This window comes from Nematolebias whitei, chromosome 21 (genome assembly GCF_014905685.2).
Source record: "Nematolebias whitei isolate Nwh7 chromosome 21, NemWhi1, whole genome shotgun sequence".
NCBI classification, from domain to species: domain Eukaryota; kingdom Metazoa; phylum Chordata; class Actinopteri; order Cyprinodontiformes; family Rivulidae; genus Nematolebias; species Nematolebias whitei.
In genome coordinates this window covers 20,345,641-20,370,063 of record NC_056518.1, presented here as the reverse complement: position 1 = coordinate 20,370,063, position 24,423 = coordinate 20,345,641, and the positions used below count along the sequence as shown (strand labels likewise).

At 39.9% G+C, this 24,423-nt stretch overlaps 2 protein-coding genes across 2 annotated transcripts in view; both read left to right on the top strand.

Annotated features, from left to right (window-relative positions):
- The window catches only part of arhgef10 (Rho guanine nucleotide exchange factor (GEF) 10), a 55,629-nt gene extending 52,178 nt beyond the window's left edge, over nt 1-3,451 (top strand). Inside the window, exons 28-29 of the mRNA XM_037695067.1 lie at nt 1,418-1,540; nt 2,961-3,451. Of these exons, the coding sequence (XP_037550995.1) occupies nt 1,418-1,540; nt 2,961-3,451 (614 nt within the window). The remainder of the gene's footprint in view (nt 1-1,417; nt 1,541-2,960) is intronic.
- Nucleotides 3,452-6,656: 3,205 nt separating this feature from the next.
- On the top strand, nt 6,657-9,792 carry LOC119427820 (kelch repeat and BTB domain-containing protein 11). The gene is made up of 2 exons (XM_037695469.1): nt 6,657-7,070; nt 7,582-9,792. Exon 2 carries the CDS (start codon nt 7,665-7,667, stop codon nt 9,549-9,551), a length of 1,887 nt encoding a protein of 628 aa, XP_037551397.1. The 5' UTR covers nt 6,657-7,070; nt 7,582-7,664; the 3' UTR covers nt 9,552-9,792.
- The last annotated feature ends 14,631 nt before the right edge of the window (nt 9,793-24,423 follow it).

The window sequence follows — 24,423 nt, the reverse complement described above, 5'->3', positions numbered from 1 at the left end:
GACGTCACCTCGGCACTACTGAGATAAAGACTGTTTTTCATGTTGGAGTTCCTCTGACTTGAGTGTAAATTTCAGTCTGCATTGGTTTTACAGCAAACCTAATGAAGCCACAGTGACTGGCAGTGTGATTACTCAGTGTGCTGATCCGAGGTATTTCCAGGCCGACCGAATTACTGGAGCGTATTTTTGTAATTTTTTTGGATTTACTCCTCCCTCCTGCTGTTGATTGTCAGGACTTAGCGCAGATCAAAGAGGTCCTCTGGTGTGGGATCACGGCCAGAGCCGGCCCGTGTTGATGCTCTCTCAGGGTTTATTTTAGTTCACCCTTTGGGTGGGGAACTCCAAATATTGTGAAGGGAGGAAGTTGAGCAAGGCCCCTGACCGGGAGTGTGTGTGTTTCTCCTTACTCTGAGCCTTCATTAGAAGCACATGTGGGCAAGAGTTGAGTGTAAACTGTACCAGCCTGCTGATCTGGCAGAAGCTCGTGTAGTATGGCAGCATGGAGTGTGTGCACCCCATGCATGGGGTCAGCTCTAGTGAGGAGGTCAGGCAGATAAACTGGTAGTAATTTTTTTTCCTAAAGCCCAAGAGGATTACTGTAAGGGAGGAAATTCTAGTCAGGTTGTTACAGCAGTAATGACTCTTGACAGTCTCGCCTCCCACATAGCAAACCTTAGAGGACTGTTTTTGCAAAAACCTTGGATTCTGATTAAAATCGTACAAATAGGATTTTAAAAAATCTGTTAGCTTACCCATTTGTTTCAGAGCTGATCCATAAAGCTTCCATGTTGAGATGGTGTAAGGGGAATGCCATAATAAGTCACTTAACAAAGCGTCTTGCTGAAAGGTGTTGTTAACTTAACAGTCGCAGCTTTTACAGTCCAGAGGAGCTTCAGTGAGTTTTCTGCACAAGAAGGAAAGAAAAAGGTCGGGTCAAATAGGCCTGTTGTTTTGCCACAAGTGTTCTGAATAGAGGCAAATCTCCTTCCTTAATTACAGCATTACGCTTCACTCCTCCGCTTATGTAACACTTTTGTGTTTGTTTGTTTGACTCATAGATGGCCATTATGGGGCATTTTTTTCTTTGTTCGGGTGCTTGAAAGGCACTGCTTTTATCCACGCTTCTCTTCACGTTGCCCAGGAGACAAACGAGCGTTGAACACCATGGAGGCAGAAATGCTGCCACACACTAAAACAACATCTCTCCCTCCTTTCCTGTGTGCTGTGTTAAAGTCTGGTGAAATGAACCATTAACTGTGCACTTTATTTTTAAAAAATGGTGAAGGAGACACCCTGTGGGGGAGAATGTTTGCCAAACCGTGTCTCTTTATATGCAAATAGCTGTGAATTTACCTTTCAAAAATGCTTTAAATGATGCAAGATTAAACTTTTGTTGTGTTTTTTTCTTCTTCTTCAGGGAACCAGAGAGTGTCTGTGAGCAGTCTGTTGGCTTGTCACGGCCTACTACTAGTAGGAACCAACTTGGGCGTGACTGTGGCTCTTTCTGTACCCAGACTTCAGGGCATCCCCAAAGTAACGGGTAATGTGAAAATCGAAGTTATTTAAAATAAAATTTGCAAAATGTTTCAGTTCAGTTTATTTATATAGCACCAAGTTACAACAGAAGTCATCTCAGGACACTGAACAGAAACATTCATATATAAAAAACAAGTTAACATTATTTATCTGAGGAGCAGACTGCTTTGAGTTTAACTCCATCGCGGACTCTTGAGCAAGCATGAAGGCGACAGTGGAAAGGAAAAACTCCCTCATGATGAAGAAACATTTAGCAGAACCAGGCTCAGGACACGCGTCCATCTGCTTCGACCGGCTGGGTTTGGTAGGAACAGATACACAATGGCAGGTCAAGAACCACATGTTATAATAGAAATAATATCAAATGAAAACTATTCAATTTTAACAATTCATTTAAGGAAATTAGGTCAGTTTGTCCTCCAGTAGTCTAAGCTTAAGACGACATAACAAGCCAACCCCAACTATATGATTTATCAAAAAGGAAAGTCTTAAGCCCAGTCTTAAAACTGGACAATGTGTCAGCCTCACGGACAGAAACTGGAAGTTGGTTCCACGAGAGAGGAGCCTGATAACTGGAAGATCTTCCTCCCATTCTTCTCTTGGAAACTCTAGGAACCGCGAGTAAGCCTGCAGTCTGAGCGTGAAGTGCTCTGTTGGGGAAAATATGGAACAATAAGGTCTCAAATATAAGGTGGAGCTAGGTTGTTGAGGGCTTTGTAGGTTAGAAGTAAGATTTTGAATTATATTCTGGATTTAGGGAGCCAATGAGAGAAATTAAAACTGGAGAGAGATGTTTATTTCTAAATTACTGTGTCTGAACGTGGAGAGGGAACAACATGGGTCATCATTTTCTTGTAGACCGTACAGTTGTTTTTGAACGGTATTCTGTCTGATTATACCTCTTCAGATAAAGAGTTCAGCTGTATTGTGCTGTAGCTGCAGTTTGGCCAAATCCATTAAAAAGCGCTTGTTGTGCAAGTTTGAGAGAGCCGTCATCTTATCTGCTTTCAGTCCAATTCTCACGTGGACAATCGAGAAACCTGACGGCAGCCTCTCAAATGTAGCAGTCACCTTTGAGTTCTGTTGTAACATGTCCCAACTTCTGAGGGAAAACACTGGCACAGATTAACTGGTCCTGACGTATTCAGTGGTGCCATAGTGTTGTGGCTATAACAACACCACGATTAGTCACCATCTGCCTTACTCGCCAGATTTGGCCTCCTGCAGCTTCTCTCACTAAAACTTCATCAGAACACAAGTTCTTGGGACTGTGTTATGCATGGCAGCAGCACAGGAAGTGATGTGCATTCACCAACGTTTTTGATTACGCATGATGTGATGAGAGCGGCATACATTAAAGTAGTTGAGCACAAAGCGTATAAAAGCTCATGGATTCATGTTTTTGTCTTTTTTTTTTTTTTTAGGTCGAGGAATGGTGTCGCTGCATGCGCACAACGGTCCTGTCAAGTTCCTCGCCATGGCCACTGCGGTGTGTAACCGACCATCTGGCCTGCCCACTTCCACCCCTTCCTCTTCACCCCAGGAGTCACAGGATGCAGACGGCGCTCACCCTTCGTCATATTCAACACCACCTCAGGGACGAGGCGTGTGGTTGGGAGAGGCGGGCTGCACCACCATGGCTCTGCAGGACTCTCTGTCATCATCCTGTGGCTCCCTTGCTCAATCCCAAGGATCCTTGGAGCATGGTCCAGAGGACGGGGCCCTTTATGACATGCTTCATGACCCTGCCCATCACCAGAAGGGTCAACGCTCAAGCAAGGTGGATGTCAGCTCTCTGCTGGTGGTGTCTGGAGGTCTGGGCCACCGAAGGGTTAACAAAAAGTCTAAACAGTCTCGCCATGAGGACAACACATCCACCATCATGATCTGGCAAATCCCATTACTGAATATGTGACGACACTAAAGCGTTAACTGTAAAAAGCAACACATTTTCTGTAGACTCTTACAAATCTCACCTTTTATGTTTGTTTTTGGGTTAAACAGAGCTGCATACGCTCATGGAGGTCTGTTCATTCTTGTGTGAAGTATTTTGTATCAGTCAGAACATCTCCATGTCTTATTTTAAACCAAAACTTCAACGCTATTTGCTAAATGAGCATGTTTCTGCCTTAAGAAAAGCGTCAGTAAAACCACTCAATCCTGAGTGATGGTGTGAACAGCACCTACAGAAAAGTCGAAAGCTCCTAAAATCGCTGAGACATCTCTAATTTCTTCTTATTTTAACTGTTCTGTTATTTAAATGTCATTAGTATGTGGCCTTGGTGCGACACGTTTGGGCTGTTAAGAACCGCAGTATTTAAATCCGTGTTGGAAAGGAAACTTTTTTTTTTTTTTTGGAGGGGGTGGACATGACTGCCCTGCAGGTGTGCAGGGTGTAAATGGGGCTTTGAAACGGTTAGTTTCTTATAAGATTCTGATTGCAGCACATTTCAAACTGGATTTAAATCACATATCGAGGTCGAAGTTGTACATCTGAGATTAAAGGCCGAAAAGATGTAACTATTCTGTAAATGAGGAGGGGGAAAAAAAAAGGGACTAAAATATGTGAATGTCTGTCGACTGAGTTAAAGATGGCGTCTGAGCATCCCTGGCTGGCCAGGTTTTTCTTTATAATGAAAGGAAGATGTTCTTACTACAAGATTTTCTTTCTTTCTGTTTTATTTTGCCTTAGCACATTTTTATTTTACAAAAAGGAATATTTAAAACAAATTATGCTTTTGTCTCTGTATGTACCTGTGGATATTAACAATTCTATAAACACTTTTATTGAGCAAACCTGTCTGATCATTTAAAGGTAGTTTGTGGTTGATGAGCACGTATCCCTTCATTTTTATCATCTGTAGGTAAACAGAACTTGCAGAGAGAGTGTGGGTGTTGCATGTTGTCTTCACTCGCTCCAACCTTGTCCTTCACTGCGGTGGTGTGCAGCAATCAGTACATGCCAAGACTAGCAATGTGCCTGAGGGGGCCGCAGGAACTGAGCCTGATGCAGCTCTTCCGGGATTTCTCCTACTATCGAACAGACTGGGTCAAGGCTCTCCTTTGCAGCACCCACGTCCGCTTTGAGCAACCACATCTCTCCACGTTATCACTTCCCCAGGAAGAGGAGTTAATTTTAGGCTGAAGCTGCTCCACAACTCCTCCAGCTGTTCCCAGATATTAGCTGACTTGTGTTTAATGTAACTAAATTCAGTCTGGCTGCAGCAGCGAGCTAACCTCGCTATCAGTTTGTTTTGACAGTTCTGTGACTGAAACTCTTTTGTTTTCCCCTCTTGCACGAAGGTTTCTATAGCAACTCTCCTTTAGTGTGGTTGTATCGGTGCTCCGCAGCTCTTTGTTCTCGGTTTTTGACATTAAAGCTCCTTTGCTGCACACCCTGTAATCTTGCAGGGCTAATAACTGTGTGATGCATTTGCTGTGGCTCCTCTATTTTTATGTCTTGAAGGCCAGTTGTTATGGCACAAAGTCTCCATGGTGGAGGCGTTCTTATGGACCCTGGGTGATTTATTTTTACGCTGCTGCTGCTTCCATGCAAGGCTGTCCCTTATATGCTTTTTATAATGCATACCATGTTGTCCTCGCTAAGCTTCTTATACCTTTTTTTTTTTTTTTTACTGTATTTCTCAGCAAAGTATGCTTTGAGTTTGTCTTATTGCACTCATGTTACCAAGATTAATTGTTTTTTTCCTCTGTCAAATCTACCATATGTGCATATTCTTAATGAGCTAAAAGCAACTCGAAGCAAATTCATGAAGACTGGTCAAAGAATTCATAAAAGTAGAAAACATAATCACTTATAAGACGTATTTAATGATTTCCTAGATTCGTAAACAAAGTTTGTGAGGATTCCAACTACGTTTATTTACCTACGGAAAGAGCCGACGTGATCAGATCAGATCAGGGCTTCACCGCCCTGCTTGAGTACAGTACTGATATTTACTTTGGTACCACTTTACAATCAGACGCCTGTTATAGATGACTAATAAATAGTTTATAGATACATTAATTGCTCTATAAACACTTTATAAATCAATAACTGCTTATTATGCATTAATTAAGGGTGACATAAACAAAACTGAGCTGTTTCTTGCCAAATGATGAGCCACATCTGTTCACCTATATATTTCATCTAGAGTTGTTATATTAAACGTTTCAGACTAAATTACTGCCTTGTAAACACAAACATTTGTAACACTATTTTTTTTAGGATATAATAGTTGTACTTTAGCATTACATTATAATTATCTACAATATTATATGCTAAAAAAATAGGTTTATAAATGCTTATTGTGCTTACAGGATAGTAACTTAGTCTGAAATGTTTAATATAACAACTCTAGATGAAATATATAGGTGAACAGATTTGGCAACAAGCGGCTCAGTTTTGTTTCCGTCACCCCTAATTAATGCATAATAAGCAGTTATTATTGATTTATAGAGTGTTTATAGGAGTTAATAACATCTATAAACTATAAGGGGAGCCTTATTACCATTACTTTTGACGCTCTTATTACTTCGTCGTTTTCTTTTATTTCATATTGAGACAAAGATGCACTTTTTGATACGTCCAGTTTGTCTCTTTCTGTTGTTTTGTTACCTACACAGATCCACAGCCAGGCTGATGGAGATCAGTCACATGACTCCAGCATCTATATGGTTTGGGCACATTAAGTGTTGTTTACATTGAGTGCAGACCCGCATATCACAATTTCCCATCAATATATGTAAACTATTGGAATAAACTTTCAAACTGCACCATCTGACCTTTTTAATGTTGGAACCCAAACAAAAGGAGCGCCTTTAATACCATACCATACCAATTTATTTATATAGCACTTAAAACAGCAACAAGGCCAACCAAATGTAAACTTTATTGGCCAGAACAGTCGAATTGTTTGCAATCTAATTGTAAATTCTCCACACGAGTTTGTTGAGGAGTTATACATTTAATCCACTTCTCCTTGCATGGCAGATTAGATGCGTAAAGGAACGTGGCGTTTAGTTTGCGTCCAGCGCGCGCGCGACAGACGAACGCAGAGCTGTTCGGTGTTAATGCGGCTCGAGGGGGGCGGGGTTTAAATCAATAATCACCGCCCCCCTCCTGTCAACTGTTGAACCGAAAACACAAATGTCACCGTCCAGTCTCTGGTCTGGAGGAGCAGATCTCTCGGTTCTTGTGGGTGGAGGAGAGGAGAAGGTTTACGCAGCGGCTTCTTGTCTTTTTGGAGGAAAAGTGTCGCCACAGGAGGGAGGAGAAACCTGGACTGGCTGTTGGATCGTTTCGCCTTTTCATACGGAACCTGTGATTTCAGATCAGAAGCGCAGAGATTGGGAGGAAACCTCGCAGCTCGGGATTACAGATGTGCAGATTAATGATGAACGGGTGGGTCAAAGCGTCTGAAGAAGTCCAAGGATTGAGGGGAGGACTGCCTGCCTTACGTAACTGAGCTCTGTGGAGGGACTGGCTCAGAAACATCTGAGCAGAGCTGAGAAATCCACCCGAGGCACCGCAGGTACGTAGGTCCCATAAAGCCTAATAATGGACATGTTTGAACCAGTAATGCATGAAATGTGTCTTTTTAGTCCAGCTGATGTAAGAGTTTCATTATAATTTGTTCATTTTACGTTAGAAAGCTTTATAATCTTTTAATATATTAATAAAATCTCATGCTGGCCTCTACGGTTTTAGATTAATTCCTCTATAAAAGCGAACCCATTTGCGCATGCGCTCTAAATGTCTCCAGATTACCACATCCAAAGGAGAGGCAGCAGGGTGATTATTGCAGTAATCTTGCTTCTGCTCTTCCTTTATGTTTCACTTGGAGGTCTGAGTAAAATAACACACTGCAGGAGTGTATTACCTTTCTTTTTTTATGAAAATGAATCCTTTAGGATTTCAGGGTTTTCAAGATGAAGGGCGCCTCTCAGAGTTGGGAGGTCTGCAGCCTGAAGACTAGCTCTTTTTTTTTTTTTTTTTTTTTCTGCGTTTGGTTAAATCCTCTGTTTGTTTTGTCTTCCATGTAGGTGCAGGGAGGAACGCAGTCGCACGTTTTTTCACTCATCGTTGTCATGGAGAACGCCGTCTCCTCTAGCCAGTGAGCAGTGAAATGAATGAGGGATACAGGCCGGGAGGAGGGGCGGTGGAGGCTGAAGCCATCCTCCACACGGTGAACCCTGACCTGGTCACCCTTTCTGACCAAAACAGGAACGTATGTAGAGATTTCGCTCAGGGATTCCTGCACGACAGTCCAGATTTTAGCTCCCCTCCTGTGTTCGGGAAGGAATACCTGCTCGATGGAAGACCAATGGAGAGTAACTGCTTCCATCACCCAAAAGGTGACGGCTCGTACGCCTCAAGAGCCGATCAGCGTCACCTTTCCAGTAACGCAGGGAGTTCAGAAGACCCTCCTCATGCTGACTCTGCTGTCTTCAATCACATTGCTGGGATGCAACAGAATTGTACAAGTGGTGAACTCCACAATGGAGCAAGAGAGAACGTGCCGTTAGGTGCAGATTTCATGTGCAGTGAAGACAAACGGGGAACTGACGGGTTGGGTTTGAAACCGGATCTCAAAGCTGAGAATGCACGGCCACAACAAGAACCAGATTTAGTCATCGAGGTCGGCGGTCAGACCATCAACGCTCACAAGTCTGTCCTGGCGGAGAAGAGTGATTACTTTAAAGCGCGCATGTCCCGCAACATCCTGAAAGTTAAGGGCGTGAGTTACAAGACTCTGTCGACGTTGATAGACTATCTTTACACCTCTCAAATTAGTGTGGGCAAAGAAAATGTGGTTGATGTCATCACGGGGGCTAAGATCCTGCAGATCCCCTGCGCCGTCCAGGCAGCGATGGACTCCATGTCGGAGCAGATCACCGCAGAGAACTGCTACGAGATCCTGACCATCGCCAAGAAGCAGCGACTCAGTGAGCTGAAGGAGACTGCGTACGGCTTCCTGAGCGACAACTTCCTGCAGATCCTCAAGGACCCCGCAGTCTACGGACGTCTAACGGGGTCTGAAAGGGATCTCATCTTGAAGAAGAGAGTGGACGGGAGGAAGACTCTGATGGTGGCAGAGGTAAATGACGTGTTCGATCGAGTCGGGAGTCGACCACCGAGTCGCTGTGGCAGCCGACCTCAAAGTCCCTTGTCCGCGGGGTCTTTGGAGGAGAACAATATGATTTACCTGTTCAGTGAATCAGAAAATGACTGGCGACCTTTGACTGTGATGCCCGAAGACATAAACACTAAGGGATGCGGGATCTGCACCATGTTTAACTACCTGTTTGTAGCAGGAGGCATCAAGGGCTATGGAGACAAGGGTAAAGTGTCAGACAAGGTTTTCTGTTACAACCCCATCACCAACCGTTGGTCCGACATTAGACCAATGAACCAGGCCCGAGCCCAGCTGAAGCTTGTATCTATGGACGGCTACCTGTACGCCATCGGAGGGGAATGTCTGTTCACGGTGGAAAAATACGACCCTCGAATGGACCGCTGGACGATGGTGGCTCCATTGCCCAAAGGAGCCTTCGCGGTGGCCCACGAAGCCACAACCTGCAGCGGAGAACTCTACGTTTCAGGCGGCTCTCTTTTCTTCCGCCTCCTCAAGTACGACTCCAAGAGGGATGAGTGGCAGGAGTGTCCCTACAACAACAGCAGGAAGAAGTCCTCTGACATGGTGGCGCTGAAGAGCTTCATCTACCGCTTTGATGTGAACCGAGAGCAGGGGATCACCGTGTTCAAGTACAACACCATCGTGAAAATGTGGCACGACTGCGCGTCGCAGAGGCTGGGAAGTTATTTACCCTTCAGGTGCGCCGTTATCGGGAACTGCATCTACTGCGTGAACAAAAGCCAGACTCTTCAGTTCGTGGTGGAGGAGGAGAGCTCCTACTTTGTGGAGGAAACCCTGAAAGCACCTCTAGAGGCGAAGGGTGTCCTTTTCCCTTTTGTGCTCAGTTTGCCTGAAAAGCCAGAAAAAGTTACATAATGTGTGTGTGTGTGTGTCTGTGTGTGTGTGTGTTGGGGGCGTGTGATTCAGAATAACACCCTAATTGTGATTTAGTAAAACTGCAATAAGTAGAAAACCTTATATACACGCTTCAGTGTCAGCTTTCTTTCTCTGTGTTTCATCGCCTGCTTGCAGTGGAATGTGTGTATTTGCATGGCTTTTTAATGCATCTACAATTTGAAGCCTTAACTTTGTCCATTTTATTATTTTATTTTTTTAATGCGACAGTATTTGTTTGTGTCTGTAGAAACTGACATGATGAAAGTGATTTTTTTTTTTGTTTGTTGCACTTTTGTATTTAGGATATATGAACTGGATGTTTTTGCTACTTTAGCAACAAAAATGAAAGTGATTTCAACAAAATAAGAAGTTTTGGTGAGCGTTATGAATGATGCAGCACAGGCGCTATGCAAAGGACTGAAAGTGGAAAAAAAACCGAGGGATCATCTGTAAAACTGAACCAACATGGCTGCGAGGTAAAACTGGATCCCATTTTTTTGAATTAGCCAATTAAGTTAAGGTAATGTTATGATAAAAACACAAGTTAGACACTAAGCACATTAAACCAAATGATGTATTTTATCATTCCTAACATGATTTGCCTAGATTGAGCACAACCAGTGAAACATTTGCTGTAGTATATGTTCCAACACGGTTACCGTATTTTTTGGACTATAAGGTGCAATAAGCTAAATTAAACAGTCGGATAAGTCAAACTTAATTCAACTCATTCACATAAACTCTCAACATTGTTCAGTTGTACCACATAAAATTGGTTTGAGATCAGTAACTACAAACACAATTAATACATAAGGTGCACCGGATTATAAGGCTCACTGTTGATTTTTGAGAAAATCAAAATATTTTAAGTGTGTCTTATAGTCTGAAATATACGATATATTTAAAACATGACCTCTTCTGTGGTTTAACTTCTTTTCCCCAGTCAAATCACCACAAGTAAAACCTAAAACTTATTTAGTTTGAGGATGAGTCTCAGGTTGGTTACCAACAGGCACACTATTCTATTGCACAAGCAGCTCATTGCCTTTCCAGTTTTTTAAACTAATATATCATTGTCTTATGACACTAATAAGCCATGTTTTTATTTTATCAGTGCACAGTAACTCTAATTTTCTTTGTATTTGATATTTTGCAGTATTTTCTTGCTGTCACAATAGCCCATTGGATGTTTAATATGGAGTAATTGAGATATTCCTGAAACTGACTTATGGTTGTAGAGTTGTTGATCTGATTCTTGCCTAACGGATGTGGTTTAATGCGTTTTGTTGGCTGGCTTTTTTTTATTTTGTGAACCTTTTGTATGATTTATTTTTTTTCGGCTGCGCTGGATCCTCTGCTGTGATGGACTGTACTGTAAAGACATCAGCTTCCTGTTCATGGTATTGGAGTGGGCTAACAAATAAGTTGTTAAAAAAAATATTAGCTGAAACAAAATGATTCAAATAAAATATTTTGTGTCTGAAATTTTCTGTTTATTCTGTGTCTCATGAAAGAATTTGAAGAAACAGAGCAACACTGCCACCTGCAGGACATAGTGTGTAACAGCATTCAAAAGCCAAAGCTCTAAAGTACTCAGTAACACTATTAAATGAAATGTTAGTACTAAAAGCTTGGAAAAACTGTGGCACCACAGTGTTTAGGTTTATGTCTACAAATATATGTGTGTACCCCAAATTCTTTTATTTTAGAAATATGAGACAAGATGATGACAGAACTTGTATACTGATTAACACCATCATAATTATTTCCTCTGTTTAAAATTTTAATATTGTGAAATACTCTCAGAGAGGTGTTGTAAATGACTGTTACCACCACATCAAATTTAGGATCGTAATTAAATTAAGTTTAATTTTGTGTTGGCAAACGCCAGTCAGCTGAGGAGGAGATCTTGAACAGAACTGACCCCCAAAATTAAAATATTGTAGCGGCTCATCTAAAAGTTACTCTTAAGTATTTTGACCATTTCAGAATTTTTTCCAACCACAAACTGCAAACAGTTTGAGATGCTACAAAGCAAGTGACGAGGCTAAAAATAAATGTTTAAACTGTCAAAATTTTGCTTCACTATTGATTTAGTTTTTCTTTATTTTAACAAACGCACTTCATGGGCTTTAAAATGTCCCGGAAATAAATATGGGTGATTACAGAATTAAATTAGTTTCTGGAACTGAGTTGTTTTTTTTTTTTTTTTAATAAGATGAACTGGAAAAAAATCTCACAAATCAAAACTGATCAGAACTCGTGGGCTCGGCGTAACATTCAGTTCAAAAGTATTTGTGATGACATAAGTGACTTATTGAAAATAACCACAGGAATCAATAATTAAAAATATATTTATTAAAAACAGGTTTAAATTCAAAGAAACTGTGTAGGATGTGCACAGAGATGAAAACAGATTCTGTAGAAAAACTGTGATGTAACTCCCTGAATGACCACTGGGGGGCAGCGTGAGTACAATGTAAATCTTGGAGTAACTTTTCCTCATCCACACTAGACAGATAAAAATGCGTTTCTTATTAACAAATGAATGCCTGTGTAATTTCACCAAAACAATTGGATCATAGCACAAACAATGACCTCGTATATATTAAGTTTAATGTGCTTAATTTATATTTGTTTCTCAACAATGATAGCACAAAGTAAAATTAGATGATTTTTTTAACTTCAGAGTTTCACTGATTCGATTTTTGGATCGATTTTTGTTAAAAAGTTGACTTAATCAAGTGTAAAGTGTTGTAAATAGATGTATATTTACATATACATAGGTAATGTATTTATAAAGGATAAATGTATACATACGGATTTAGTGTTTATTCTCTAAATTATATTTAAATGAACAAACGTGAGTTCTGTAAAATGAAATATCTGAACTTCGCAGCAAGTACAACAAAAACATAACCATTAAATATTGTAGGTGAGCTGACACAACAACAATGAGGACATGAACTGTAAAATCAGTCCCCGTCTGTTGCCATGGAGCCCAGATGATTGACATTCCCTGTCACCTGAACCTGAACATGTGAGACTCACGGTCTGCTGGGCAGGTTTTTCACAAGAAGGGAGCTTATCAGAAATGCCCGCCAACATATATTTCAGACTAAAGTGCTTATAATCTATCAAATAAATGTGTGAAATAGTATTAAAGGATTGGCATTCTTTAAAGGCGTGCATATCGCCCGCCTCCTCATGCCACAGTTCGAAACTAAAATCACCCTCTGATGAAAAATAACTGGAAAGTAGCTGTCCTGGTCAAACCTTGAAATTATCATTTGCAGTCGACGACAGGTTGGAGCTAAGAAATGAAATCCATTGAGATTAAACTAGATTTGTTTCCCCTAAAGTTAAGATCAATCATTTGTCTAAATCATTTCCTCAGTTGCAGTTCTGCAGAAATCTGTTAACGGGGCGTTAATATTAATCAGGTGTGTTGCAACAAGCAGGACGGTGGCTTTGTCCAGGTAATGTATACGTTTTAAATGTTGTGCTTTTTATTGTTTCTGTGATGTTTTTTTAAAAAAGATAAAAGATAGTAATTTATTGCTTTGAATCAAACATTGTGTTCTCTGATACTATTGTCTTTATTGTACTGAGTTTTGCTCCTCCGGGCCACCATAGCAGCTAGCATATTCACAGAATGTTTACCTGCTGGTGTCTGGCTTTGATTGACAGGTCGTTTTGCAAACGGTCATTTGAACTGACTGAAGAGAGGCGGCAGCTCCAGAAAGGTTTCTGTAATTCAAGTTATATTTAGGTCAGCTTTATTTGAGCCTGGTGGTGCTAACGGAGTGTATTTAAAAGGAGTGTTTTGACAGCACAATGGCTCAGTGGTTAGCAATGTTGCCTCACAGTAAGTAGGTCCTGGGTTCAATCCCCAGTTGGACTTGGAGTCTTTTTGTGTGGAGTTTGCATGCTCTTCTCGTGCTTGCGTGGGTTTTCTCCGGGTACTCCGGTCTGCCTTCAGGCCCAGGCCTCCCTTGCAGAAGAGATCTGTGATGTCAGTGGGACTTGCCTGGTTAAATAAAGGTTAATAAATAAATTTTAAAAAGTTGTTATTCATTAAAGCCTTTGTTATATGTCTGCAAAGTGATCTTAAATGAGATTTGTTCTATCAATGCTTTCAAATTGCTTCTGTTGGATTTTACGTTCAGATTTATCCGATTTTCAAAGTAAGAGCGTTTGTTTTGTGATTTTTGAGTTAAATGAAGCAGTTTTAAATAAAGGGACTGGTTGAGTCGTCATTTAATGGGTGATCTTAATTTACCAACCAGATGCAGGATTTTCCTCTTTTTTTATTATCCCTTTAAACAACTGCAGTTGTTGAGCTGAGCCCCACATATTCTCACACTTCTGAAGCTCGTTGTTGGACTGGAGCGCGGGGATTATTTGGTTTTCATCAACGTGAGAGCATTTCTGCCTCAGCTGTGACACAGTTCTGGTAGGGCAGATATCGGTTCGTCCATCATGACCTTCACTGACGACGATTCTTGTACGAAAGGCAGCTTTCCCAATCCTGCACTCACCTTTTCAGTTTTCTTACAGAATACTAATTAATACTAATTAAGCTTGCCTAATTGGCTTTTGTCACCTAATTGGAGCTTGTTAATTTCCCCCTCACCCCTTTTTACCTACAGCCAAATTTAGCTAATAATGTCTGTCTGGATCTGAACAGCTTTGTTTTAATGAAAGGTCAATTATTCGTTTAAAAAAAGTGCATAAATCTGTCACCGTAAGAGTGTAAAGCTAAGATTGTCTTACGATGAGGAATGATGGAGTTGTATTTGGTCAAACCTTGTAAATGACGTGTTATGTGTTGAGGATGACTTTCAGCTACTACCACATCAAACTTTACGTCACTGTCTGTGAAACTGACTGAATTATGACATTTTATTGTTTGATAAAGACACTTAATTGACAGTATGGATAAATAACACGCACACAAAAAAAAGCATTAGCAGTTTGAGACTACTGTATTTTTCACCCTATAAGGTTTTTTTTTTTTTTTGTTGCATAATTTGCATGCCCTACGACTTGTATAATGAAGCAAACTATTTATGGATATTTCCCCATATTTATAATCCAATTTTTGGCTGAAATATGACTATTTTCATTCTGACTGAAAATATTGAACACTACCATTTTCAGCCACTGGATGGCACTCAAGTAGTATGGCATGCCGTTGTGTCATGTAATAGGTAAAAGCTCGCTTGGAGCAACCGTCAAATCACTTTCATTTCGCTGCGCCACCCCGGAGAAATGCAGCTGATTTGACCATTGAAGTGCATTTATTAAGTAAAAGTTCAATTGAGACACACCTTTGCTATAATTTCAAGCTAAGAAATAATTGTTTTTAAGTGTTAATCTTGTTTAATTCTTGTTAAAGTCCTCACGTGCACGATCCCGCGATCGCCATTTGATTTTTGGCATAACACCGGCTCACATTTCTGGGTTGTCAGCGGTGACGCGTAATAGATGTGACTGATGCGGCAAAGCAACTTATTTATGGATTTTTCCACTTTATTAGACATTTAGACTGATGCGACTTATAGGGCATTGCGACGTGTACAGCGGAAAATACGGTACAAAGCTCAGCTTCATTGGAACTATTTTGTTTGTGCAATTTATTTTCTGTAAAAAAATAAAATTGCTTTAAATTTCCACTTAATTATCTGTGATTATTTGTTAAACCATCCAACTTGGACCCCTTTTTAAAGAAACCGAGTGCAACGCTAAAAAGCTGTAAATGAAATTGCCAGATGAAAAGTGTGGCCTGAGGAACGAGGATCATGTAATGTGCTTTTTTTCTTTTCCGTATCCACCCCGCACTTTCTCATTTGTAGCATTTTTTTTGAACGTACACAGAATTATTTACACCCTCAAGGTAATTCAGCTGAGCTGCACATCAGTCAATTAGTAAATCAGAATTTTTCTGTGATTCCAGTTTAACATGGAGTCCTTGGCTCCCTCTGGTCTTTCCCCCCACCATCCCTCCCTCTTTTACTCCCCCATGTTGACAGTGACAAATTACTCCTCTGCTTGGCGAGATTGAAAATTAAAAGCATTTAAAGTTGCTCATGCATTTATGCTAATGAGAAACTCAGCTATGATTTGCATGCGAAAGAGGCCAGTCTCATCACCTCCAGCCCTGCGCCTCTTTATCTCTCTTTCTTTACATGTTAGCAGAGAAGAAAATGTCTAAACGGGTATAAAATGGGACATTTGTTAGACTGTGGTGCAGACAGAACATTGCATTGCTACCTAACAGCATCTTTGTGCAATGTTTACTCTGGCACCGCCGCCATAACCACTCAGGCAAATAGGGTCATTGTGTCTGCGTTTTCACATTTCCCTGCAGGAGGAAACACCACAAACATAACAACAATGTGGAGTTGATGCTCATGCTGCTTCCTGTCTGCATGTGGAGGAAAGAATAGAATGAACATGATTCAGTGTAGCCTCGAAAGCCTAGCATTAAAACGTTTGTACTGATATAAATAAAAAGCTTTGTCTTGTGATGATTTGGTTGTTTTTCCTCTCCGGTAAAAGCTCCGACGACGTCCTCCACTCAAAAATATCAAAGCTTCTTTGAATTAGTTTGCTGAACTGTTGCTGAATGATCGTAACCTTGGAAACGAGATGCATTAATGAAGGTGGAAAATGAAATGGGGATTTAATTTGTTTCGGTGTTCATGAGCAAGGTGAAATGGATTAGCTGTGATTGAGGTGTGAGATGAAGGAGGAAAGCGCTGACGTGACACTTGTGTTTGTCATCGTGTCATTTCACCGAGGATGCTGCAGCAATTATAAAAACGGGTGCGCGGCAATTAAAAACAAGAGTATTCATTAATAATTTTATAATAATTTTTCAGGGGGATGTGATTGCCACTGCATGCAGGCTTCCTAATTATGCTGCTTAATTAGAAATGTCAATATTAAGAAATAATTAAACTTGGGAATGTATTAAGTTTGTCAGAAATGCTTAAAAAGTTACGACCATCATTCAAAAGAGAGTTTCTGGAATGTGTCAGTGATTTATAAACCCAAAATGAAACTTTGATCAACGCAAAATTAATAACCACCAAGTTTAATGGATTGAAAACAAAAATGGCTGACAGTCAGATTTACTGACATTAATCCAAAGTTTGATGTGGTAGTACCCGAGTAGTCCTCAATGGTCAGTCTGAGTCTGAAAGTGTCATGAGACGGAGCAGAACGTGATTTACAAGTTCTCACCAAACTGCTCCAACTCATTTCTCATCTTCAGATGAACTCCGTTTAAAACTTTATCCTAAAACGCAGTGAGTGCGCTTTTACTTCAAAAGTTTCTGAACGTGAATTTAAGACGTATTTAAGAAATGCTATTAAACTGTAAAAACTGGTCAAACTTTAACCAAACTAGAGAAATTACATTTCCTGTAAAAATGCAGTATGCAAGCTTATTGAAGAACTTGCTGAAAAACAGCTGAAATTAGCTTTAAAAAACATGATAAAATGTAGCTGAAAACGTACATCAGCAGGAGAAAACAGAACACAAAAGATGAAATGAGTGCAAAAAATGTGGAATTGGCTGACAAAGCTAATATTAGCATAAAACAACTAAACCGTAGCAGAAATAACTGAAACTAGCAGAAATAAGCTGAATGGAGCAAAACAAGTTGAAATTAGCAGAAATAATTTAGTTGGGTTGAACGTAGCAGAAATTAGCATGAAAAACTTGAATTTATCTGAAAACAGCTGAAATATGCTGAAAAGCTAGCTGAAAAGGTAGAACAAGCTTAAATTAGTGTAAGAAAGCAGAAAGAGCATGTTTACCAAATTAGGCTGGAAGAAGCAGAAATGAGCACAAAGTGGAAATTATCTGAAAAAAGCTGAAATTAGCATAAAACCGCCTGAAAAGTAGCTGAAAAAGCAAAACAAAATAAAGAAGCTTAAATTACAAGAAGGAAATGGAGAGCACATTTTTGCTGAATTTGGCTGAAAAAGTTGAAATGGGTGCAACAAAAGTGGAATTAGCTGAAAAAGCTAATTAGCATAAAAACAGCTAAATACTAGCGAACGTAGCAGAAAAAGCTGAAACTTGCAGACAGAATCTCAAAGGAGCACAAAACAGCTGAAATTAGCTGAAAGTAGCTGGAATTTCTTTATTTGCACAAGGAAACTGAAAGAAGCTGAACCAGAACAAAATGTGAAAGGAGCAGTCAAAGGTTATAAACACATCTAAAGATTTGAAGGATGTAAAATGAGCTCCATTCGTTTTCTATGAGGGAAACAAAAGTGGCAGAAAAGGCTAAATATTTCAAAAAGCTAAAGTTGCACTAATACCAAAAGTCATGGCACCCTTCTGAACAAGATGAATGTTTTTATGCATGATTTATTGAAATAGCACAAAAATTGTGGAACGAGAAAGATGTCGAAAAATGTACAGAAGAAAAATGGATCACAATAGTGTGCATGCTCCATAAACATTCACACTATTGTGATGTTTGGGTGTAAACATCAAGAAGCTTAAATTCAGATTGCATTCGTTTCAAACTGATGGATTAGTGTTTCTAAATACGGAGACCTTAAATTTTAAACTACCTTCTTAAATATTTATCTGGTCTCGCATGTAGCTGAATGTTGGTGGTTCCTATCACCTGTTGTCTGCAGAGGAAGCTGACTGAAAGAGAGACTTGAAGGCATCTGCATCTCAAAGCAAAGGCAGCTTGTAATGCTGGAATCAGTTTTGGCACAGCATGTTGGTTGGACAGGACCGCTCCGTTCCTTTAGCGCTGCTTATTGGGCACTAATGCAGAGTTGTTGTGCTGCAATTATCCCCAGATACCTGTCCTGATAGAACCAAGGAGTCCTATATCCTTGTGAATGAATATAGGAAACTGCAAGACATCAGTACCCTCATCAGAAACTTTATAGATTTTATTTTTTCATCCTAACATTCTAGCTCAATTGAACGGTCGTGTATGTGCAACTTGGAAATCATCTCAGTTCAAGTTGTATAAAGATCATGATAAAGTGTAAATCTTTGTTGTCTTTGCTCTTACCTACACTCCAACTGGATTTAAGAAAGACCCTTATGAACCAGTATGGGGGGGTGCTCCTCTAGCCTGTGGCTGCAGATTAGCAATGAGTGCCAGAGGATTCCCCCTCTCTCTGACAAATGAGAAAAGCCACAGTGGCCCTGGAAAAAGTGACAGGCCAAATGGAAGCAATTCCTCCCGAGGCGGGGGAGAGCAGCTGTGACCACGGCCTGCTACTCCAGATAGGATTCTGTGTGCAGCTCTGAGCTTGTTCTGTTTTGTTGAGACATAAACTGCTAGACGATTGTCTTCGGACCTATGGGAAATCCCACCATGCATCTTTACCTGAGGGGGGGCTCGTGTGTTTTTCCTCCTGATCTTCTCCGTCTTCTAACTACAAACCCTTTGCCTGTCGGACAGCATGTCAGGCAGGCTCTGCCAGCTTCACTCCAGAGTGCGTAATTAACTCCCCGTCCTGATGGATTAAGAGACTCCCTGCCGAGATAGAACCAAACAAAACATTAAAGTTTAACATTTCGGAACTTGTCAAAAGTCGTGCTCTCGGGGACACATGCAGAATATTTACTGTTAACAAATATACGTTAATAACTTCTGTCCAAATTATTAATTCATGGCCTGCACCGGCTCGGTGAAACACTCGCCTCGTGGTTAATTTCTCTGCCTTTATACGGCGTTAAATATGCATCGCGTTCTGACTCTTCTGATACGGGCACTCGGCGAACGTGACGGAGGACTGTGGGGCTTTCTGAGAAAGTCTGAGCTGTTTTTCATCTTGACGTGGTGATGAGAGTGTTGCTGTGTTTCAGGAAATGGATGCACGTCCTCCTGTGCTTTATGCTGATGTGGCCTCGATGATGAAGTCAGTCACGTCAGACTCTTAGAGGTGTGCTGAGAAAACGAACCTTCATGAGCATCTTCTCTGGTTACCTTTGTGTCTCGGAGGCTAAAGTAACATGACGGCCTGCCGGTGCTGAGTTTAAACAACTGTTGTAAATGAATGAACCCCTGAGCTTCACCACTGGTTCATTCATTTGTTTTTGTTTTATATTCTTTTTTTATTATTTAAGGCTGATTTTAAGATTTTTTTTTTAAAAGGATAAATATTTCTTACATTGATTAAAAGTTAAAATGTTTTAATATATCACAGTACAGTTATATTACAGAAGGTTGAAAGGTTGCAACGTGGTGTTTTATGTCAGGTACAACATATTTAGGAACTTTAGGTTTAAGCCACTGATCACCTGATAAGAAGATAATTTATAAATTATAACAGAATGCACTTTATGGATATATGGCACATAGTCATTTCTGTGACTTTTAATACCTTTTATTTCTTATGTTGGCTGTACTTTCTGGTTTTAGCACTCTCTTTTCCTTGTGTTGCTGTTATTAACTTTATTTTGTCTTTGATGTGCACTTTTTCCTCTTTGAAAAGGAGACGTAGTTTTGGAATGGCAATAAAAACTTGAAATTGTACATGAAATAATAGAGGTGGGTTTTTCTTTTAGGGAAAACAAGGAATCAACAGTTTTAAAAGCTCTTAAAGAAAATAGAAAGGTTGCTTCCTTTTATTATTAAAAGCACAGCTTGAAGGAATGCATATTCCTCCTCTGCAGAATGTCTGCATCACTATGTGCCTATGTGCAGGATGTTTTTTTCAATTTCAGGCTATATTTCCTCGGCCAAGGAATGAGAGTCTGTTAGGATTTTTTTGCCTCCAAGTCCTATACATGTCGTCACTTTCATTACTTTTTGTTGTCTGTCCAAACAGGTCTCACTTGTAAATGAGTCTTTGAGGCTCAGTGCGATTTATCTGTATAAAGGTTGAATGAATGAAGGAATGCGTATTGTCCGTCACATTTCACGTCAGAACTTTTAATCTAAGACGACCTAATTTGTGTTTTTATTCAGCTTTTAAGGGTGTGGACTGCAATTCTACTTCTGAGATCATGTGATAACTTGATTGCTGTCAGTTATTGTAAGCAAACATACTCTTAGATATGGGGTACAAACAAGCATTAGTGCCTAAAACACAACTTCAGGTTGAGGAGCTGCATCATGTGGAGGGAGCTCAGAGTAGTTCAAGAATTGTTATTATCCACAAGGGGCAATTTGTTTCACAGTCAGTAGTCACACAAAACATCCATACTTGACAAGACATTGAGATGTTAAAACAACAATACATGAAATTATCATTGTTAGTTGAGAAGCCTGATCACTACAGGGATGAATGAGTTGTTCAGTCTGTTCGTCCTACATCAGGGCAGCAGATACCTGCATCCAGATGGAAGCAACCTGAACTCGCCATGGATGATCAGGATCTGCCAGAACCAGCCTGGCCTTGTTCACTGACGTTGCCTTATGTAGGTCATTGAGCTTCTGTAGAGCTATGCAGCAGTTTTACTGCACATCCTGACAATCTCCAAGAGTTTGTTCCTGATTTTGCCCATCAAAAGTCCAAACCAACAGATGAAGGTAAAAGTTAAGAGTAAAGATGCTGCTCCTCTGCATCAAAAGGAGTCAGCTGAGGTGGTTCGGGCGTATAGGATGCCTCCTGGACGCCTCCCTTTTGGAGGTTTTCCAGGCAGGTCCCGCTGGTAGGAGGTCTGAGAGGGATGGTGTATCTTCTCAGGCCTGGGAATACCTTGGGATCCTTCAAGATGAGCTGGAAAGTGTCTCTGGGGAGAGGGATGTCTGATGTCTGGACCTGTTGACTCTGCAACCTGACTACATATAAGAAGTTGAATATGGATGGATGGATGGATGGATAAAACACAGCTTTATTGTTTGACATTAGTCTTTTCTATTTGATGAAAACTGAACAAAATGAATCGGATAATCTGGTGAATGAATCAAAGAAACGTTGCAGAATCTGAAATGGTTCACAGCTTGCAGGGGAAACGTCCCCGGGGTGTTTGATTTGGCTCTTAGACGAGGTACAAAAGAAACAATTGGCCTTTACCTCTGAGGTAGCATGTCATCACTCTGAAATTCACTGCTGGACAGATTAAGGTCAAGTATGCCATTTCCCCTCGTTTTCTCCCCCTCTCCTCTGAAGGGAACAGAGGGAGGGCGAATACAATGATGGCGTGGAGAGTGTGGAAGGTGGGATTCTGAAGGTCTTTGAAACGGGTTGAACACGTATCCCTGGTAGATTTCCTCTTTCACTTTGATAGTGGCTGCTTGTCCAGGAGTATGAGTCCACCTTTGTAACCCAGTCCTGCTGCTTCAGCTCTTAGCCTCCACATAAATAAAAAAGAATATGGGTGGGGGTTAGTAGTGTCCTTTGCTGTCAGCGCATTTTTAATGTATCTATAAAGGATGTAATATTTTATGAAAGCACACTTGAAAACGTTCATGACTGATTCTTGCCACTTTGCTGCTTTTTAACTAAGCTGTCATTTTACTGAAATATATTCTGCTGCAGTGTGCAAAACTTCAGGTGGGTTCACGTTATTCTCATAATCAAGTCAAACCAACTGATTTATTCTTCATCACTTACAAAGACACAGTGTGAAGTGTTTTTCCTAATTTATTAAAATCACAAATCGAAGGATTTTGCTTGAGTCATTCAGGTGTCTTCATTTCAGAATGATGGTGGATACTGAACCTCTCAGTACTTACAGCGTCGCAGTCTTTTCTTTTATTCCCTCTGTGTCTTTTCAATGCCTGTCCAAAGTCTTGTGTCGTTGGTCCACGGGCAAATCTTTTAATAAAATGTCTTGATTTCAGGACTGTAAGTTTGGCAAAAATTGTATATTTTATTATTTTTTTCAATATTTCTATTCCTCAAGCATGATAGTGTATTATGATGAATAATATGTAAAATAAATTATTCTAAACTAAGTTTTAAACTAACAAAACTAAAGAAACTGCATTTCCTGTGAAAATGCAGTGTGAATGCAAATTGCAGAAGAACTTGCTAAAAAACAGCTAAAATTAGTTTATAAAAAGTGCTCAAATGTAGCTGAAGAACAAGCCTAAGTTAGCAGAAGAAAACAGAAAGAACACATATTAGCAGAAATGAGCACAAAAATTAGGAATATAGCTAAAAAAATGCTGAAATTAGCTAAATATAGTAGCTGAAAAATTTAGCTGAAAGGCAGAAAGAAGCTTAAACTACCAGAAGGAAGTGGAAAGAGCTGAAATGAGCTAAAAAAAAATGTGGAATTAGCTGAAAAGTCTAAAATTAGCACAAACACTGATAAATCGTAGCCAAAATAGTATAAAAACTGAAACTAGCAGGGGAAAAAATTGAAAGGAGTACAACAGGCTGAAATTATCATAAAGAATTAAATTGGGCTGAAAATAGCAGAAATGACCATGAAAAAAATTCAATTTGTCTGAAAACAGCCGAAATTAGCTAAGAATGCTACAATAGCTGAAAAGGTAGAACAAGCTTAAATTAGCAGATGAAATCAGAAATGACAAATGTTTGCCCACTTAGAAGCAGAAATGAACACAAAGAGTGATTATCTGAAAAATAGCAGAAATTTGCAAAAACAGCTGAAAAGTAGCCAAAAAGGCAGGAAGAAGCTGAAATTACAAAAAGGAAGTAAAGAGAGCACAATTTAGCTGAATTAGACTATAAAAGTTTATATGAGTTAAAAAAAATGTGGAATTAGCTGAAAGTTAAAGTTAGCATTAAAACCAGCTAAAAAATAGCTAAAATAGCAAAAAAGGCTGAGGCATTCAGAAATGGCTGAAAGGAACATAACAAGCTGAAATTAGCAGAAATAAGTTAGAAGAAGCACAAAAATGTATAGCAGAAAGAATCTGAAAGGAACATAAAACAGCTGAAAGTAGCTGAAAAAAATGTTTAAATTTACATAAGGAAGCTGAAAGAAGCTGAACCAGAACAAAATGTCAAAGGATCAGTAAAAGGCTGTAAACAGATCTAAATATTTGAAGGATGTAAAATGAGCTAAATTAATTTTCTATGAGAAAAAAAGTCATAAAATGCTAAATATTACAAAAGCTAAAGTTGCACTATTGCAAAAGTCATTGCAATATTGTCCTGAAAGAGCTGAATGTTCCGATTTATGATTTGTTGAAATAGCTTAAAAACTGCGGGACGAGAAACGTGTTGAAAAATGCACAGAGGAAAAATGGATCACAATAGTGTGAACGATAAGCATTTGTATAGTTGTGTTGGTTCCTATAAAACACCAGAGATACAGTAACTCTGACTTCCCAGAAGCTAAAACCGAATTATGTCGTTACATCTTTGCTCTTCACAGATGATAAATCAATGAAACAGAAGTGGCAAGACTGCCAATTGTAATTACAGAATCAATTGGCACACAATTAAGTCTTTTGATTGAGTGGCTTGTCCTGTCAATCAGGAAAAAGCTCCTGCTCGCTCAGTAACGTGCGAGCGAATGGCATAACATTTCCCTTTTCCATGTCAAGGGCACATTTACAAAGTCTGTCAGCAATTAAGAACTATAATGTGCTGAGTCGAGCGCGGCAACAAAATAGGCAGCGATTTCTTCTGCTCCTGGTGAAAATTATGCTTATCAGGTAGCTCGCCTCAGCAGAGGTGAAGGGTCGGCCTCAGCAGACAAGCAGTATTTCTCCACATAATTGAGAGAAGTTGGGATTTAATTGTATAATTAATCTTGTCAAATTAAGTTGCACAGAAGTTTAGCCCCTAAATTGGGCAGTCTAGAATATTTTAAATTGCCTTAATGTGAAATCTGGCTCCAGAATGCACTTTGTTCCGTTCTGATGAAGTTTTTATCCACCGTGAACACGGCGGGCTGTAATAACCTGATAGGAGTTCTTATCACTCT